We start from the raw sequence: 21667 nt of genomic DNA, 5'->3' as shown, positions 1-21667 counted from the left end.
GTGAAAATGAGTAACTTCTGAAGTTCACTTTCCTCAGTTTCTTTTTTGAGGTGGTTAAGAATAAAATAACTGATTCCATCTTATTAGGAATATGATGAATCAGGTGTCTGTGGTTAATTTTTGAAACATGTCGGCTGCTCTGTAGTAGGAAATATTGCTGTATTTGGCATCTGTATTTTTCTCCAGACCTCTTACATATTTCAGACATATTTTCTTCTGCTCTGAACATTCCCCCGTCTCTTGCTCAGTTTTGGTGACATGTTGTTAAGTCTCACTCTCATCCATGGCCAGTATCTATGCACTCTTAGTGATATGTGGAACACAAGATAAATTACATGATGGTCACATTTATTGGTGAACTTGGATCAGTTTTCTGCACAAGTATGCTTATAAAATAGTCATCATAATGGCAGCCAGCCTTGCTGTATCCTGCAATACATGGTTACAGTAAACTGTCAATGGTCCCTAAACTAGTTATGACTATCCCGTACCCATCTGATGGCATACAGAAAGATTAAGGGATATAGCTACTGAATTGGACAACATACACTGCTGACTGTCAATATGACACCTCCCAATGGTCCCTTGCAACTTTATTGTTTAGTCTCCATCAAAGACAAGAAAAGGTCAAAATCAAAATACTTCAAGTTTAAATAGAAACAAATACAGCATAACTTATTAGCATCAATTGGACTTCTCCAAGTCCATATCTTTCACTAACCACCACAGCTTATGAGTCCATGATTTGATATAATGCCTTTACCTACAATGCATGTACACACTCACTAAACGAACACACTCATTTAGAACATTCTAAAATGACTAATCAAAATTCCACAAACTTGAAAACCTTTGAAAATTCCTCTAGTACATCTGTAGAAATGTATTCAGACAGACAAGGCAGTTTTACAGATTTAGCATTAGTATAGATGATAAATTGCCAATTGCCTTGCCGTAGTGCAAACGCTGGTTCCTGTCAGATCACCGAAGTTAAGCGCTGTTGGGCTGGGCTAGAACTTGGATGGGTGACCATTCAGTCTGCCGAGTGCTGTTGGGAAGCAGGATGTACTCAGCCCTTTTGAGGCAAACTGAGGAGCTACTTGATTGAGAAGTAGTGGCTCTGGTTTCAGAAACTGACATACGGCTGGGAGAGCGGTGTGCTGACTGACCATATTCCCCTCCGTATTTGCATCCAGTGATGCCTGTGGGCTGAGGATGACATGGCAGTCTGTCGGTACCGTTGGGCCTTCCAAGGCCTGTTCGGATGGAATTTAGTTTAGTATAGGTGGTAAATTGTAAGAAATTAGGACATGGGAGAACCATAGAGTATCTTGGGAAGCACAAATATAGACTCAATTGAATTTGATTAAAACAGGAAGAGTGTAAGAGGCATATATAGAAAGTTTTGGTAAGTATTTTAGATCCAAAGTAAGAAGTCCCCTCATTCCATCCTACCCTCCTTTCCATAAACTATTCGGGAGGACGACGGTTCAATCCTGTCCCCGGCCATCCTGGTTTAGGTTTTCCGTGATTTCCCTAAGTTGTTTCAGGCAAATGCCGGGATGGTTCCTTTGAAAGGGCGCGGCCGATTTCCTTCCCAATGCTTCCCTAACCCGAGCTTGCGCTCCGTCTCTAATGACCTCGTTGTCGACGGTACGTTAAACACTATCCACCACCACCACTTTCGATAAACTGACTAGTTTACTTTTATATTACCACATGCTGAACAGCAGACAAAGTGGAAGTGGCTCTGTTCCCTGTCCTTACATGTTTCTTTCTCAGAAGTGCTTTCCTTCTGTCTCCACTTTCCTTGATGATGTGCTTCTTCTGTATCTTCAACTTCTTTTGTATCTTATTTCTGTGTATTTATTCTCTTGGATGAGCTTAGTCACTTACTGGTTTTACTTTGTTGTTGGTAGCTGTTTTTAATTTTTACGTTATGAATTGTATTTAGTAAATGGTTTTCTTCTATCACATTTTCACTTTACTTCTTTCTCATTAGCATTTTAGTTCAAAATTAACCACATTTCTAGATTATATGAACATATATTACGTGCTAAGAAATGTTGTGAAAATTTTTATTGTGCACCCGATAGGAAGAATGCAGCTAGTATTGTGATCAGTATATGTCTACTGGAAAGTGATGTGAAACTATGCCCAATAAAAAGAAATGAAGCATGTGTGGAATAATTGATATGCTAAATATAACCAGGACTTGCTGTCTTTTTGTCATAAAATGTCCTCCTTCAGTAACAGTGCTGATAAGTTAGGAAATAATAAGAGGTTGGGAAATGGTCCACAGGGAAAGTTACTATTGTGCAAAGAGTGGAATTAGTCAGTTGTCATTCATCAATATTATGCTCCCAACTCTTCTGCTCTTCAACCTAATCTTTGTTCAGGAATATCTGTTCTACAGCTCTAACTGGAATACAATGTCTGAGATGCTGAATTACTCCAGTTGCTTCTGTCTTTTCCTTTTTTTTATTCCACAAAGAACAAACTTCTGATTGAGATATTTCTGTTCAGCACTTACATTGATGCAGTCTTAAAAATTTTGTATTTGTTGTGAAACTTAGCAATATGGTGTAGTGGTGAGACACTGGACTCGCATTCAGGACGATGAAAGTAAAAATCCTCACCTGTTCACCCAGATATAGATTTCCTGTGGTTTTCACAAAGCAATTAGGCAAGTGCTGGGATGATTTCTTTCCTAGGCTGTGTGTGTTCTGTCTTTATTGAGCTCATCATGCATAGGACATTAAACCCTAATTTTCCTTTGTTGTGAAACAAAGAATTTAATGTATTAAAAACAAAGATTCCAAGACTTGCCAAGCGGGAAAGCGCCGGTAGACAGGCAAAATAAAACACACAAACACACACACAGAATTTCTAGCTTTCGCAACCGACGGTTGCTTCTTCAGGAAAGAGGGGAGGAGAGGGAAAGACGAAAGGATGTGGGTTTTAAGGGAGAGGGTAAGGAGTCATTCCAATCCGGGAGCGGAAAGACTTACCTTAGGGGGAAAAAGGACAGGTGTGTACACACACACACACACACACACACACACACACACACACACACACACACACACACACACACACACACACACACATATCCATCCGCACATACACAGACACAAGCAGACATTTGGCCTTTACAAATGTCTGCTTGTGTCTGTGTATGTGCGGATGGATATGTGTGTGTGTGCGAGTGTACACATGTCCTTTTTTCCCCCCTATGGTAAGTCATTCCGCTCACGGGATTGGAATGACTCCTTACCCTCTCCCTTAAAACCCACATCATTTTGTCTTTCCCTCTCCTTCCCTCTTTCCTGAAGAAGCAACCGTCGGTTGCGAAAGCTAGAAATTTTGTGTGTGTGTTTTATTTATTGTGCCTGTCTACCGGCGCTTTCCCGCTTGGTAAGCCTTGGAATCTTTGTTTTTAATATATTTTTCCCATGTGGAAGTTTCTTTCTATTTTATTTACATGAAAGAATTTAATGAAGTTGATAAGATTTCTGTCTGTGTTTCAGCTCGGAATATGTTTGAAGACGGTACATCAGTTGAATATAGAAGAAACCTACTACAAGTATTGCGAAATTCACAGACCACAGCCGATGAAGAAAGGAGAAGTCGTACTAAGAGAAAGAAACCCCAGGTTAGTTTAATATGTAATCAGTTGCACTTTGTAAATGCATCTTTAATTCCTTGTAATTATTATATTTAATCTAACATCTATTTTATCAACATCTGTGTGCTTTATTGTATTACAGTTTCTCACTTAATCTTTTATTGAGAAATTTTCTCTCATTTGTGAATGATATACATTGAAGGAAAGATTGTTGGTTCCCAGACCCTAGATGCAGTATGTGTAAAGTTTCTTTTACACTTGACATTTTTCTCTGACAGTAAAATTTCATGAAATTGCATGCAAGCAAACAGGATATCTGCATCAGATGCAATATTCATTGACAGTATTCTGAAATTTGCATCACGTGTTAGTCATCTGTTAATTTGCACATGATATACTAAGACAGAGTAGTAAATAAACAGAGCCCAAAAGTTGGTGTGAAGTTGGCAAGGAACCTCTTTGACTCGTATTGAAAGAAATAGTCTTTAATTGTGTTTCTGTAAGAGTTCTGTTATTGCACAAAAGTAAGAAAGTAGCCAACTGACATAGTTCTATACTTGTCTACTGGGCAACAAATGAAGGTTAATCAGCCAGTTGGGAAACAAGTACATCCATAGCTTCATAGATAATCTACAAGCCACAGTAAGGTGTGTGGCGGACGATATCCTGTACCACTACTTGTCATTTCCCCTCCTGTTCCACTTGCAAATAGGGCAAGGGAAAACAACTGTCTGCACATCTCTGTATGAGCCCTAATTTCTCGGTATCTTATCCTCGTGTTCCTTACGCATGATGTTTGTTGGCAGGAGCAGAATTGTTTGGCAGTCAGCTTCAAATGCCGCTTCTCTAAATTTCCCCAAGAGTGTTTCCTGTAAAGAACGCCGCCTTCCCTCCAGGGACTCCCATTAGAGTTCCTGAAGCATCTTCGTAACACTTACATGTTGTTCAAACCTACCATTGTCAAATATAGCACCCCATCTGTGAATTGCTTGGTTTCTTCCTTCAATCTGACCTGATACGGATCGCAAACACTTAGGCAGTATCCTGTATGCAGTCTCCTTTACAGGTGAACCACTCTTTCCTAAAATACTCCCAATGAACTGAAGTCTACCATTTGCCTTCCCTACCACAGTTTTCACGTGCTTGATACACCACATATTGCTTTGCAATGTTACGCCAAGACATTTAAATGGCTTGACTGTGTCAATCTGGACATTAGTGCAAGAACGAATCAAATATAAATGGGACTTTACTTTTTATTTAAATTCATTTATTGAAAAACCAAAGGCAATTATAATTTATTTTTCTACATGGAATGCATTTGGAAATGCATTTGTTACAGCGTATGGGCAGCTTTTTGATGCCCTCATCATAAAAAGATCAATCTGGACATTAGTGCAAGAACGAATCAAATATAAATGGGACTTTACTTTTTATTTAAATTCATTTATTGAAAAACCAAAGGCAATTATAATTTATTTTTCTACATGGAATGCATTTGGAAATGCATTTGTTACAGCGTATGGGCAGCTTTTTGATGCCCTCATCATAAAAAGAACTGGGTCTTGTGACCAGCCAGTTGCGTACGAAGTCTTCCACACGTTCATCATCTTCAAATCATCGCCTTCCTAGAGCTTCTTTAAGCGGTCTAAATAAACTGAAATCACATTGGGATAAGTCCGGGCTGTAAGGAGGATGATCAACTGTAGTCCAGTGCATTTACTGTAGTTTGGAGACAGTTAGAGCTGCAGTATGGGGTCATGTATTATCATGGAGGAGGATGACCTGCCAAATTGATTGGTCTCGTCTTTTGTGGTGATATGCAACTCTCGCCTTGTTCAACAGTTCCAATGATTGTGCACCACTCATGCAAAAAGTCAATCAGCAAAATGGCTTGCTGACAGTTGAGTCTTATCTTTCACTGGTACAGTGTCCCCTTTCCTCCGCCAGTCCTTACTGGCTTGTTTGGATTCTGGAGTGTAGTGGTAAACCCATGTGTCATTGCAGGTGACGATGTGACTCAAAAACGCGTAACCTCCTCCTGCAAATCTTGCTGTAAGCCTCTGACAGACCTCCAAATGTCTCATCTTCAGATTTTCAGTCAAAAGTTTAGGGACCCACCTGGAACACACTTTACGGAACTGTAGGTCATTTGTGGTGATTGCTTGACAGATCCCCTAACTGATTCCGACTTTAGTGCAATTTCTGATACTATCGCCCGTCGATCGTTGTCAGTAATGACTTTAACCACATGAATGTTTTTGTCTGTAATGCTGGTCTGAGGACGGCGATCATGTTTCTGATTTTCCACACATTCTTGTCCTTCCTTGAAATTTTTATGCCAGGCAAACATATGCGTCCTTGATAATGTTTTATCATCGAACTGTGCAGTCGATCTTTGGCAAATTTCTGCTGCTTTAACTCCTTCACGAACAAGAAATTTGATAATTATGCATTGTGGTGCACCTGTTGCTCAGACATCATGAGCGTTACTGACAAAACAACAGGAAATATCTAACAGCACACTCTCCTCACTTATAACGATCCTGCCTAAGCATAGCAGAAACGCAGGGCCAGACCTTCCTATTGTTGATGTTGAGGAACAAACATCCCATTCATATTTGATACCCCCTCATAATGCTGTATCTGAACGTACTGATTTATTCTTCCTACTCATCAGCATTAACTTACATCTTTCCACATTTGGGACTAGCTGCCACTCATCACACCAACTGGAAATTTTATCCATGTCGTCTTGTGTCCTCCTACAGTCACTCAACTTTGACACCTTACTGTACACCACAGCATCATCAGCAAACAACCACAGATTGCTGCCCACCCTGTCCGTCAAACCACTTATGTGTATAGAGAACAACAGTGATCCTGTCACTTTTCCCTGGGGGACTACTGACAGTACCCTTGTCTCTGATGGACACTTGCTATTGATGACAACATGCTGGGTTCTGTTATTTAAGAAGTCTTTCAAACACTCACATATCTGTGAACTTATTCCATACGTTCGTATCTTCGTTAACAGGCTGGAATGCGGCACTGTGTCAAATGCTTTCTGGAAATCTAGCAATATGAAACCTGCCTGTTACCCTTCATCCATAGTTCTCAGTAAAGCATGTAAGAAAAGGGCAAGCTGAGTTTCACCCGAGTGATGCTTTCTAAAGCCGTACTGATTCACGGACATAAGCTGCAAAGCCTCAGGAAAGTTTAGTATACTCGAACAGAGAATTGTTCAAGGATTTGGCAGCAAACAGAAGTTAGGGATATTGGTATGTAATTTTCTTATATACCGAAGTCACCTTCGTTTTTTTCTAGTTGCTTGGGACATTGTGCGTGGTGAGAGATTCATGATAATTGCAAACTAGGTAAAGGGCCAGTTCTTTAGAGTACTCTTTGAAAAATCGAACTGGGATTCCATGCAGACCTGGTGATTTGTTGTTTTCAAAACTTTAAGTTGCTTCTCTACATTGTGTATGCTTATCTCTATGCTGTCCATATGGGAGTCTGTCCGATGGTCAAATAACGGTATGTTTGTACGGTTCTCCTGTGAGAACAATTTCTTGAATGTGAAATTTAAAACTTCGGCTTCCATTTTGCTATCTTCATTTGCCACACCAAACTGGTCAACAAGAGACTGAATGGAAGCCTTAGACCCACTTTTAGTGATTTTACATACGATCAAAATTTTCTCAGGTTCTCTGCTAGATCTTTTGCTAAGGTGTGCCGGTAGTTGTTGTTATATGCTTTGCGCATAGATCTTTTCACAGATGGGTGAATCTCTACTAACCTTCATTTGTCGTTATTTGTGACCTAAAGTGCAACAGCCTCTGCTTCCTCAGCATTGTATGAATTTCATTGTTAAACCATGCTGGGTCTTTTCCCGCCTTTATCCACTTACTAGGCACATAACTCTCCAGATCACAATTTACAATCTGCTTAAGCTTTGCACATAATTCCTCTACATACATCTTACTGTTACTAAGTGATGCCAATTCACTAAGTAAGGTGTTAATAATTGCTTATCTGACCTGTCTAGCAGAAACACCCTCCTGATTTATTAACTTTTGTAATCATAGATGCTGTAATGACATCATGATCGCTAATCCCCGTTTCTACACTAACACTGTCAATAAGGTCCAGCCTATTTGTAGCAACAAGTTCTAAGATATTTCCATTGCATGTGGGATGCAGAGATAGCTGCTTGAGACAGTTTTCAGAAAATGTGTTCAAAAGTATTTCGCATGATTGTCTGTCTGTCTATACCCTGTGATGAATTCATAGACATCCCAGTCTATACTCAGCAGGTTAAAGTCTCCCTCAACTAGTATTGTATGATCTGAGTATTTACGCACTATTGAGTGCAGACTTTCTTTGAATGATTCTAGAACTGCCACAGTGGAATTGAGTGGCTGGTAAAAACGTCCAACAATTAACTTAGTTTCACCTGCACCTGTTACAGGTGACTAGACGACTTCACTGTCACACTCAACTTTGACCTCAATAGAGACAATATTTTAGCCAGCTGCAATGAAAGCTCCCCCACCTATGGCCTCTAATCTGTCTTTCTGATACTCACTAAATATCTCAATGCTTTCCACTTCAGGTTTCATCCAGTCCTTGGTACCAAGAATAATTTGAGTGGAAGAACTTTCCTGGACCGCTGTAAATTTGGGATTTTTATTATGAGTAATTTGACAGTTTATTGATAAAATTGTGATAGTTGAAATGTCTTTATTCTGAATGCCGTTTGACTTCCCTTCCTGTGAATCAACAAGCGAGTGGTCATCAGGTCATCTCGAACTACTGTCTAGCCTAAAAGACCCTCATGTGCACTCCACAAGAACTTTGCTACCCGAGTAACTGCTTCCTTTCTGTAGTGCACCCTGATGTATCAAGGGAGTCCTACAAATCCCCACATGGTAATGCAGGTCCAAAAACCTGCAGCCAAGACCATCATGAGTTGATGAAGCCTACGGTTGAGGCTCTCCACTTGGCTCCAAACCAAAGGACCCTGATCAATTCTGGGATGACGCTGCAAATTGCGAACTCTTCTTGCACCCCACAGGCGAAGCCAGCAGGCTTCACCATCTCCATCAGCCGCCTATATGAACTGACGATAGCCACAGACCCGTGCGACAGGTGTTGTTGGTGCCGACGTGAGCCATAACTTGCAGACGACTGCACCCAGCATGCTTGATAACCACCTCCATTTCCACATGTTGGATGAGGCCTCCTGGCAGACATACTGAGTGAACATTGGCTTTCTTTCCAGTCCTGAACACTTATCTGTGTAAGGGGCTTCATAACATGCCTAACATTGGACTCCCAATAACCAGTAAACCCCTCTGCCTGCATGCCTGCTCGTACCCTGCTGAAGGAGCAGCCACCTGTCTACTCACAGGATGAATGAGTGAGACCAGGCAGCCAGTCTCCACATTGGCCTTCTGCCTTGAGTGCGCGAATGCGTTACCACCCACCACTCACCCTGCTGCAAGGGTGGATCCACCGCATCGTGTGCATTTGACGGTTATAACGATATGTTTACGTAACGTGTATACATAAACATAAAGTAATAAATGTCCCCGTTCGTAGTCGCTAATTATAACAATATGTTTACTTTTGTGCTGTAACATATAGCTATAATCAGCGTTGGAAGTAAATTTGCGAACGCCGATCGTGTGCGGCTGTTTCTTGTTGGATCATCTGATCAGTCGTCAGTTGCATTGCAGAGGAGAGTAAATGCCTATTCAAAATATAATTATTTTTGGATAGCTCAACATGAATTTCCTAAGGGACCGTAGTTTATCATGCATTTACCAGTAGAATGTGGCGCGGAGAAAATATTTCGCCACATACAACTTCCGTCCGATTTTGACGAAAGAATTCGTGACTGTGAACTCTCTATTTGGCAGAAACATAAAGAAAATTAAATAACTTCATGAAGGAGTGAAACATACATTCTATATTAAATAAATAGTCCATACACCAATTCCATTTAAATCTGAATTAATGGCAATTAATAGATGAACTTACACTACAATGTAGAATTTTAACATGGATGTCGTTTTGACTGGCACTTCTCTTCTCGTAATGACAGTAATTCCTTTGACGTTTTTACACACACGTCGCACAATAAATATACTGCTATGCAGTATTGCACTTTTAGTATTGCGCTTTTACTTTACACTAAAATATTATTATTTTTAACGATAATAATATGGCGGCAAGACATGCGCGTGCGACACAAGTTACAAGAGACAAGAGAAGAATGAGTAACTGTTCATCGAGAATATCTCGTACATAAAAAAAAGAAAATGTGTAAAAGTGTTCTTCTTCTGTCCGTTTTTCGCGCCGCGGTTTTCAAAGTCAATAACTCACTGCATCTCTGACGGCGCTTTGACAATAAACAAGTTACGTCACAGGTATTTCACCTTTTACATTCTCGCAACATTATTTGGTAACTGTAGCTGTTGCCAAGCGACTGCTCGATTAGTGAATGATTTAAAATGATAAGGCAATCACATAATGTTATATTGCCTTCCACGGGAATCTTGGAAATCAAGGAGATTACCAAGATTCACATGTCGCCGTTAACATTATGGGATTGAGTACTTTACAGATTTACATTGATCAAACACAGTATTCCTGTCATTTGATTATTATGATAACACAATTATGGTGATCACTCATTCATAGACAAAGACGGTTCTTAAGGTAATGATACACAAAAAATTTAAAAAAGACAAATACTTAACATGCTGCTCTGTAGATGCACTTGTATCACAAGCAAGAGCTGGAGCCTGACTGACTGGCTTTCTAAATAAATGGACGGTTGCTTTCAAAACAAAATGACCAACTACAGCACTACTACAATATTAACCCTCTTAAACAGAGAAATATGAACGAAAATTATACATAAAGGTGAATAACATTCCTTATAATAAACAAAAACATTGCCTTTTAGGAATAAAGACCAAGAAGTTCACTGAAGGATAAATAATGCTTTTGATTTCCATCCAATTGCCTGAACGGAGCTTTATCAAACTTCAGTTTGAGCAGTAAGCACAAAGATACCTGTCACAGAGTCATTCAAAAACAGCTTATCCTTGATAGCAAAGAAGTACTCAGAGTGTACAGTAGTAGCAGGTGATGATTTTAACTTGCCCATTACTGATCGGGAAAGCTATGCGTTATGGACAGTTAGGCCAGTCATCTGAAGTAATAAGGAAAATAAATTGTCTGACAACTGCCAACAGCTGCTCTAACAACTAGTGCCACATCCCATGTTTGAAAGAACTCACTAGTTGTTCCTGACCATGAGTTGCTGCGGCTCAGTCTGGTTGAATTGAAAGAAAACAGAAAGCACACATTTCAGACATGTATGAGAATTGGATGTACATCCTAATTTCCTTCTCCTTCCTGTATCTGTCCCTCTCCTCTTCCCCCTTCCTTTGTGTCTCTCCTCCTTTCTGTGTTCTGTATCAATTTCCTTCCACTACTCTATCCATCTCCTCTTTCCCCTTCTCTCTGTTCTTGAACCTTGTTTATTGTTATTGCAAATTTTGACAAGCCAATAAGCCATAAATAATACTTTCCTGTTTCACTATTTTTTCCAAACTAATGTGTAAAAATCTGAAGTAAATTGGTAGAATCCTCTTTGAGATTTGTTAACAATGTTTCCCATTTATGTATTACATATTTTTTAAAAAAATAGGTATATAAAAACAGTCACATAATCGAAGACAACATTGTGTCAAAATTTTGAAGCAATTGGTCAAGAACTTTCGTACATTTAAGATTGTGACAAATGAATATTTGCCTTTTTTTCAGTGAATAACTTTTGAAGATATAAGATTTTGAACAAACAAAATTTTACATTTTGATATAGATTTCCCCTGTAATTATCACATATATTGATCTGATGAATTACATTTTGCTGGAGACATATTGAGTCTCAACCTTATCTTCGATAAGGATAGAAGCTCTTGAAAGATTTATAGGAAAATGCAATGCACTTGTAAAGAAAACTGCATACAAGATGCTAGTGTCACTAATTCTAGAGTATTGTTCCCATGTTTGGGGTCACTGCCAAGTAAGCAAAACAACAGTCAGGATAGCTCATATTAAATTATAACAGAAATATGCATGGAGAGCTTAAATGAGAATCTATGGAGGAAAAAAAAGTGTAAATCTTGTGAAATACTGTTGGGTACATTGCTGGGTTCGTTAGTGACAGTCAGATGATTTTTAACATGTAGATATGAGGTATCCAGGAGGGATTTTTGAAGTATAAGTCTGGAATACTCAGAGAGATTTCATCCAAACTTGATACGCACAGGAGTTACTACCTGTGGAAAAATTGAAACATTGTGATGTCAGGACACAAATACAATTATAGATGGATTTTATTCCTTTTCCTGTCTAATGTAGGGTTGGGACAAGTAAGTAATTGGACCATGCCTCGTTAACAGCTACTGTAACCTAAAAGTATCAGTTCTTTCAGTAACCAGTGGAATAATGAGGTTTTATTATTAGTGGAAATGGCATTTGCTTACAGATCTTCATCTCCTTGCTGTCAATAAAACACCCTCCCTGAAACTTAAAAGAATTTCAATCATTATGGGAAAAATCAAATGTTGCAGAGATATGCATCACCATAAATGCCTTATGCGAGAAAGGACCAAAATTCCATTATCCAGTGGCATATGAAAAAGCATTTTACACCTCAAAATTGTAATTTTGCTCAGAATTGCATTTGATAACATATTTGCCTGGAAAAGCACTAATATTAGTGGCCGGTTAATTTCATTGTGAAATAGGAATACCATTGGCACACCACAAATACAGTGGTTCAGAACGCCCAGTTGCATATTCCTCTAAAACACAGAATCACACATAGTTAAATTATGTGCAGATGGAGGAGGACAAACTGTTGAAATTACCTTTGCAGTTAATAAATTTTGTATACATGCTTACATGATGTTAATTCCAACCAATAAAATACTATAAGCATTACTGGTATTATTTTGGCAGGTCATTTTACCCATTAAATCTGCGCAAAGGTTACTGGGCTGGGATTTGATTATGAGTACTTCTTTTTACAATATTTACAGTATAATGAAATTGATTGGCATACAAAGGTGGATGCCTTGGTTAGGCTCTCAACTGACCCCAGCCTAGTCACTGGAAGGATTCCTATTAGTGGTGCTGACTAAAGCCAAAGAATCCATCCTTTCATGAAGAGTAATGAACTAGATTAAGTGTGGCTGGAAAATGTCGTCATGGACATACTTCATTTTGGCATACTGTTTCACTTATGGGATTGCCTGTCACTATTCACTGGAGTCTGTATCATAATTACTGTCTCTCTGTGCCAGAATTTTGCTTTTATTGCGTGCAGACTGCTCGAGAATTACATGAATGAAAGTGATGTCAGGACTATTGACCTACATTTGTTAAGGATATTGAGGACTCTGAGCATCTGGTATGCTCATGTACTAAATGCATGTTGCAAGAAAATGGTCCCATTGGAGATTTTTTTCTGCCTCGCCCCAAGTGACAGACCAATGGGAGTGTCTTTCATGTAAATTTTACCACACTATTCTTAAACTCAGTGTGGCTCATAACAGTGGACACCTTTTCAAAATTCTCATCTTGAATTCCATTTTATTTAGTGAAAACAACCATCAGGTGACTGAACCAAGTCTTTGCAATTGAGGACATGCCCATAACTATAATACTGCATAATGGCCTATAGTTTACCTTAGCATTCATTGCAGATTTCCATGTCCAGTAAGGAACCCAACATATACTAGCTATTTCATCATCTTTAGTCAAGTGATGAACCAGAGTGCTTGGTTTAAGACATTTGAAGACCAAATGGAAAAAAAAAAGAGGTCAATGCATTCTACACAGATGAGCCAGTTATTTTTTGAGTAAATATGAGGCCTCTTCTATCACCAGCAAGAGCTTAGCAGACTTGCTACATGGCATATAAACATTAATACTGGTCTACTTCCTAGTTGCGCAGCATGTTACCCAGCCGACTGTTGACAAGTGATGTCACATTATTGCTACACTGTGGACCAGGTTGATGTCAGCAGCTATCACAAGGACTCTGGGTCACGTCTCCCTGCTGGTGACCAATGACCACCAGTTCAATGCCACCAAACCAGCTCCATCCTAGACAGCAGCAGCAGTTACAGCAGCCAGCATCCAATTGATGGTGCAATTTCAGACTACAGATGCCGAAGCTGGTTGTACCATCTCCCTGTCAAGGGCAGCATTGACAGTACCATTGATGATGCTGTTCAGAGATGCCCGTAAATTGAGCACTGGTAATTCTTCGACAGCCATCAGCACCAGCAGCAGCAGAGACCGCACTGTTCACCGCATACGAAGATTTCCAGGTGACAACTTGCTCTCCTTCACCTCTGACTTTCTCAGGTGTAGAGATGGCTCCACTTTAAACAGCAACTCCTGCAGATACACAAACAGCTGTTTCCTCCTTTCTTCACAATTTCAGGGGGGGGGGGGGAATATTTACATATTTTATCCAACAAGTAATTGACTGGTTTGGAGGTCAAGATAATGATACAGTTTGTGCAGTAGCATGAGTGGTGTGCTATGCATCAAACCCCAACACCTATTTGAAGTAGAAACGCCATGTGATCATGTGGTCCACATAGGTGCAGTGGGAGCAGCCAGCAAACCTGTGTCCCTTTTTGCACACAAGTTTTTATCTAACAAATCTGTGGGCAAGAGGCTGGGCTGTTGAAATGGTACTAGATTGGAATTGTGGTCTAACTGGACTGTTTATTTTGTGATAACGGTATTAATGCATTTATCGGTTACCAGTAAGTGTTTTCTGTTTGCTCAAATTTATCTTACATGTGTGTTCTACACAGAACAGAATAAGCTGTTCTGTTCACATAGAACAGAATAATTTTGAGGTTGCTTCCACAGTATTACGTGAATTTGAAGCTGATATAAAAGTTACTGCTTTGTAGTTGGAATTATGGCAAAAATAAACTGGCAGTTAAGTATTCCGCAAACCAGTCAGCCTGAAGTATAAAAGAGAGGATCATGTCTCACAATGAAAGCACAAGTTTGTCAGGCTTGCCACAGTGACACATCATCTTCCTCCTCAGGTTTTGAAAAAAGGCAAATCCCATTGTGATCATAATCTAAATGCAGAGTCCCTTATCTTAAATGTTTTTCCAAACACTCATGTGTTTCCAGCAATTGGGAACATTTTCTCAAGTTTTGGTATGCCCATCCTTTTGATTGGAGGTTTGAAGGACTTCAGGCGTTCACTTGTGTAATAAAATGGAACGCCTACAGCCATTCTTATAATGTTATTTATTATATGGCTACCAGTTTTGGTGCTTCAGTGCACCATCTTCAGCCCTTAACTGTCGCTGAGGGGTTTAACTCCAATTGTATTACCTAACAGTTAGTAGCTGATGGTTGGAGACACCATCCCTCCCTCATTCAAATGACGACTCAGGATTAATGACTTGCTGTCACATGGCCCAAATGATGAAGCAAATTGCATTCACTAATCCTAATGCTATATTAACTGTGTTTCAAAGCACGTACTGCTCGATATCCCCATAACTACCCACAGTGTGGCCTGTTTGTCCGGATGACAACCAAGGACATTGCTCAGCTTGTTGCCACTGTAACCACTCCAGCACAGGCCACAGCAGCTGTTCCTGGGCACTGATCTTTGCCTGACAGCTGGATTGGATTCTGGCTACAGCTACTGTAGTCCCTGAGGTTTCACATATGCAACAATCTTAAATGTCTATGGATTCGACACTTTTGCTGTCTGTGCAGCTGATGCCACCTATGGGTAAAAGATACTGAATTGAACACCAAATCGAGTGGCAAGTTCAGTGAGATAATTTGACACCTTCACCAAGGGGTGGCACAGCGAGTGATGGACATAACCGGTATACCAGTCTGCAGTGAGTCACAGTCCACTGGCAGTGACATCAACTGGCAAATTCAGTAGGAGATGACTCACTAGACGCTGCTGGCAGTTCAGGGGTGATTCAAGTGATAAGGAAGTGATTCATGTTATATCTTACTTGACAGACTTTTTGAGTGGTCCTGAGCTATAGAAGTATTTGGTCCTGATATGCCTGTCTTTAGTATGAGGGTGGTTTGAAAAGTTCTCAGAACGGAATAGAAAAAAAGTACTTACATCACTGAAACTTTTTTTGTTTTTCAATGTAGTCTCCTTGTAGATTAATGCACTTGGCCCAATGATGCTCCAGTGCCTTTATCCCATTTCAACAATGAATTTCCTCCAGGCCTGCAAAATAGTTTCAGCTCTGGCTATCCACCAAGAGTTTTGGGCAGTGATGGAAGTCTGATGGAGCAATATCAGGTGAATAAGGCGGGTGTGGCAACAGTTCATACCTTAGTTCTTGGAATTTTGCCATGGCAACGGCACGTGTGGGCGCACGTCAAGAGTCGCCAGTAATTTTTTCATTTCTAATTCTTCAGTTAAAATGTGATATACCCTTTCAGATGACATCTGGGAAGCACGAGCAATTTCACGCACTTTCAATCGGTGATCCTCCATGACTATTTTGTGCACTTTTGCAGTGATTTCTGGATTTGTGACACATCTTGGCCGACCACTCCGCAGATCATCATCCAATATCTCCCAACCAAATTTAAATTCATTGGTCCACTTGGCAACAGTTGAATATGAAGGAGGAGAGTCCCACAGTGTATTCTGGAAATCGGCATTAATGTTCTTTCCTTTCATACCTTTCTGTATGAAGTACTTAATCACTGCTGGAATCTCGATATTCCCCCCCCCCCCCTCCATCTTCACAAATCACTACATGGAAACCACAACAGAGCCACGTCACCACCACAGCTCTCTTCCAGGAGCACTGACGTGGCACATGTTTACAGGCAACATTCCAATGAATATCATGTGAGCAACTCAATGCGCTAGTGCTGACGTCTCATGGTGATTCTGAGAACTTTTCAAACCACTCTCCTATTCAAACTCTGATCTAACAGTGCATGGACTCTGATTACATGTTTAATTGAGTGCTGATGGTATTGATTTCTGTATTTGCAGTGCAAAAAATAGTACTGTTTATAACCACAATAAAAGCTTATGCCATAGTATCATAATTTTTACAAATAGCCCCAAATTGTCTGACCAAGTGAAACTAAACAGCTCACTGTAAACATTGGCAGCAGCTGCCACCATTACTTTATAACTGTTCATGAGTCTTGGTGGTAACAGTCTTCTTCTGTGTTTGTTGCACATCTACATTGATCTGAAGACAAATTGATAGCAAACTGAATTATTTTTCAAGGTTGTTTCTACACCTGAAAGATAATGTCTATTCAAATTTCATACCAGTCACATAAGATTACACTGAAATGTGTGACTTAAGTGGTGTCAAGTGAGAGCTTATTGGAAGACAGAGTGGAGATCTGTTGGTTTTTTCTGATAAAAGCTAGTTCTGCCTCAGTGTCAGTAATATCCATGAGTTGGCAACCATTTCAGGGCCTACAATGAACCTGTTTGTTTGCTAGACACACTGGACTTACATGTAGAGTTATGGTCTGGGGTGCAATTTCGTATGACAGCGGGAGAACTCTAGTGGATATCCCATGTATCCTGACTGCAAATTTGTACATAAATCTGGTGCATTCAACAGGATGACACTTATTCACATACCACCGTTGTAAACAACATGCTCTGCAGAGTGTTGACATTACCTTTGCCTGCTCGATCGCCAGATCTGTCTCCAATCAAGCACATGTGGCACATCATCGGACGACAGCTCCAGTGTTCTCCACAACTAGCATTAACCATCCCTGTATTGACCATCCAAGTGCAACAGGTATGGAACTCATCCCACAAACTGACATCCGGCTCCTGTACAACACAATGCATGCTCGTTTGCATGTTTGCGTTCAGCATTCTGATGATTACACTGGTTGTTAATGTACCAGCATTTCACATTCGCATTGGCTTATCTCGTGCTTACATTAATGTGTTGATCTCGCCAAGAAACTGATATAAGCATGCGTATATAAATACAGAGATATGTAAACAGGCAGAATACAACATTGTGGTTGGCAATGACTACATGAGACAACAAGTGTCTGATGCAGTTGTTAGATCAGTTACTGCTGCTACAATGGCAAGTTATTAAGATTTAAATGAGTTTGAACATTTTGTTATTGTCGACGTATGAGTGATGGAACACAGCATCTTGGAGGTTGCGATGAAGTGGGGATTTTCCTGTACGAACACTTCACAAGTGTACCATAAATATCAGGAATCCAGTAAAACATCGAATCTCCAACATTGCTGTGGCCGGAAAAAGATCCTGCAAGAATGGGACCATTGCTGACTGAAGAGAATCATTCAGCGTGACTGAAGTACAGCTCTTCTGCAAATTGCTGCACACGTCAATGCTGGGCCATCAAAAAGTGTCAGCATGAGAACCATTCAACGAAACATCATTGATATGGGCATTCAGAGCTGAAGGCCCACTCGTGTACCATTGATGACTGCATGACACAACGCCTGGGCCCTTCAGCACTGACATCGAACTGTTTATGACTCTGAAACATGTTGCCTGATCGGTTGAGTTTCATTTCAAATTGTATCGAGCAGATGGATGTGTACAGCTATGAAGACAACCTCATGAATCCATGGACCCTGTGTGTTAGCAGGGGACAGTTCAAGCTGGTGGAGGCTCTGCAGTGGTGTGGGGTGTGTGCAGTTGGAGTGATGTGGGACCCCTGGTACATCTAGATACAACTCTGACAGGTGACATGTACCTAAGCATCCTGTCTGATCACCTGTATCCATTCATGTCCATTTTGCATTCCAATGGACTTAGGTAATTCCAGCAGGACAATGCAAAACCCCACACGTCCAGAATTGCTGCAGAGTGGCTCCAGGAACACTCTTCTGTGTTTAAACTCTTCCACTGGCCATCAAACTTCCCGGACTTGAACATTATTGAGCGTATGTAGGATGCCTTGCAATTTGCTGCTCAGAAGAGATCTCCAACCCTTCATACTCTTATGGATCTGTGGACAGCCTTGCAGGATTCAGGTGTCAGATCCCTCCAGCACTACTTGAGACATTAGTCAAGTCCATGCCACCTCATGTTACAGAATTTCTGCTTGCTCTTGGGGGGCCCTACACGATATTAGGCAGGTGTACCAGTTTCTTTTGTCTCTTCAGTGTATGTAACCTAGGCAAATGTATCCTAGATACACACACACAAGAGACACAGGAAAAACATGTTTTTCAGCCCCTGAGGTATAGGTTGTACTGCACACTCAACTAGAGGTATGTTGTGTCAGAATAGTATTGGTCTGCCATACGGCCCTACCACACTCTGATGCTACAGACTTTTGCTGGCGGCACTCAGGTCTGCCAGCAGAGACACCAGTCTGCACTTAGTAGAAGGGCTGGTAGGTTTGTGTGCAAGATTGAAATAAAAGTAGAATACATAAAAAGTAGTTCTGTGTACATCCCTTCATTGCTAATTGTGTCATAAATGAGTTACCTCCCATGCTATATAATGATATAAGAAATTACTGTGCAAAATTTTTCATTTTTGTGAGAATGTCAATATGTTCGTTTGACGAGTTAGTGGAGAGATCCCGAGATTAGTTAATGAAAAAAGAGACTGTTTTAAGGAAAGTGTTCTCACCAGAAGAAAATTTTTATGAACTATCTAATTGGTAGCTAATTGTTTGTTGCATGCAGTTATATTTACAGATTTAGTTGTAACTGTAAAGTATACAGTGTTGCTGTGGTTAAACTTTCAATACTCTGGGAAAACAAGTGATGATAGGCCAGTAAAACTGTGTGGAAACATTTTTAAGAACATGTGAAAGAGAAATATTGAATATACCATTGAAAGAACCACACATTAACTTCCACATGAGAGGATAGCATTTGTTAATTTGTACTATGTTTACCTTCCAGGTTACAAATGTTGCTCAATGTGATGACCACAACAGCCTGGAAGCGCACTAGAGATACCTTTTTACAGTTGTTCGTAGCAATTTTTGAATGGTGGACTGTGGAATGTTCAAGCTGTCATGACACATCTTGTGCACTGCTTGAAGAGTGTGTGTTGCATTGAGCATTCTCAGCCATGGCAACAATAACTTTTTCAACAATTAGTGGTGGAATTGGCTGTCAACCTTTCCCCAAATCGCCAGTTATGCGAACTTCTGAGTTCTTGTTCTACACCAGTATGGGAAAGAGAAATCTCTGCATTTCTGTATTGTGTCAATACTAATGAAGAGCAGCATCACTATTGCTGTTGTTTTGATAAAACAGCTTTACTAGTAAAGCCTCGCTCACCTTGTCCTAACTCATGTTGACTGCCTGCAACTGTAATGTGCAGTGATGCTTGTGTTTCAACCCTATGATGCTGTACCCATATCAGCATGTAACAGCAGGTCATGACACTAACAGTACAAAGCCTGCAGCACAAAGTCTGACGTTCAATCCTATAAAATTGGGGACCAATACAGTAAATAGTTTTCGGTCTACAGTGGCTCGAGTAACGATAGTTTAATTATATCTGCCCTGTACATAGCAGTGATATTTCAATTTTTATTAGTAAAGTACAGTACTATAAATAGAAATTCAAATTATAAAATATTTTAGAGAAAAAGTAGGAAACCTTTGTCATTTGTTTATATATCTTATTTATTAAAATAATTCTAGGGTTCCTGATGTATCGGACCATTAGCATCACTTGCTGCGGTGATAGGAGTGGAGTGTCAGAAACAGGCTGTGAGGAAATTAAGAATTGATAATTTCCAAAAACTCCAGCCAACCAGTCCAAAAATTGTATTATTATAAGTAGTTTGAACATGACCAGAGTATTGAGTTGGGTATTCTTCAAACTGGTCTTCATTTATGGTGCTCATAATTTCCAACATCTTTTTTCTAGTTCGCATGTTGAATAGTCCTGAGATGGAGTGTCCCAAGTTGCTGATTTCATCTGAATCTCACAAATAAAAGATTCGGTCTGAAAACAATCCCACGGGCAAAAAAGATGAGCTAAGGATGAGTGGCAGTTGGTAGGTCTGTTGGCATCCTGGTGAGTGGTGATAAACCACTGTGCACTCCATTTACAATGCTGCCAGAGTGACAGGCTTGCTTGCAGAAGCTTGAGGCAGCCACTCACCACTGTGACCACCACCACCACCACCACCACCACCACCACCACCACCACCACCACTTCTTTACCCTTACTTGGGGATTTCAGAGTGCACCACTCCATTTGGGGAAGTACCACTTCATCTGGTAGGGGCCGTCTGATTCACCAGCTTCTTTTCGATATTGATCTGTATCTTCCCAATCATAGTACTCATGTCCTCTTCAGTGCTGCCTATGGCTACTTTCTGGCTATCAAACTTACCATTTCTTCTGCCAGTCTTGTATGGCTTCAGTACAGTGGTAACTACATGATGATTTTTGTGACAGTAACCAGTATCTAGTGACCCTGTAACCTCTCTGTCACCACCCAAAAGACTAATTACCATGTTGGGCCTTTCCAAAAGCTGACTGGCACTTAGATGCCTCTGCATTTACTTTCACTGCCCATGTCAGATTGCATTGAAGGCGTTGTGGGAGACGTCCTGCCGCTTGGGCCCAGGAGACTCTCGACTCTACCTTCTTTGCCAGTTGCCTCAATCATCCCTCTTTTGCTCTATTTTAATTGCTTTCGCTTTTAGATGCAGTTTTCCCTTTTTCTGACACACATTAGATCTGTATTATTGTTAATTCTGTTGAATAGTGGGTGCTGCCCCCCCCCCCCATCCCCCACCTAACACTGACTATAATGGATTAGGGGTGGGACAGCTGTAGGAGGGATGGCTCTTGCTGCATGCAGAGCCTTGGGGGACACTCACCTGGCTCCACCCACCTACTACCATGATTATTTGTCTCTTCTTGTTTTATTATTGATGGGCCAACTGATGTCAATTATATTT

General features: G+C 40.4%; 1 protein-coding gene across 1 annotated transcript in view; it reads left to right on the top strand.

Annotated features, from left to right (window-relative positions):
- Positions 1-21667, top strand: part of LOC126268095 (uncharacterized) — a 168211-nt gene that overhangs the window by 34498 nt on the left and 112046 nt on the right. The window contains exon 3 of the mRNA XM_049973606.1: positions 3531-3655. Within this exon, the coding sequence (XP_049829563.1) occupies positions 3531-3655 (125 nt within the window). The remainder of the gene's footprint in view (positions 1-3530; positions 3656-21667) is intronic.

Source organism: Schistocerca gregaria, chromosome 1 (genome assembly GCF_023897955.1).
Source record: "Schistocerca gregaria isolate iqSchGreg1 chromosome 1, iqSchGreg1.2, whole genome shotgun sequence".
Classification (NCBI taxonomy): Eukaryota; Metazoa; Arthropoda; class Insecta; order Orthoptera; family Acrididae; genus Schistocerca; species Schistocerca gregaria.
The sequence above is the reverse complement of the archived record's forward strand: the minus strand, read 5'-3'. Positions and strand labels throughout refer to the sequence as shown.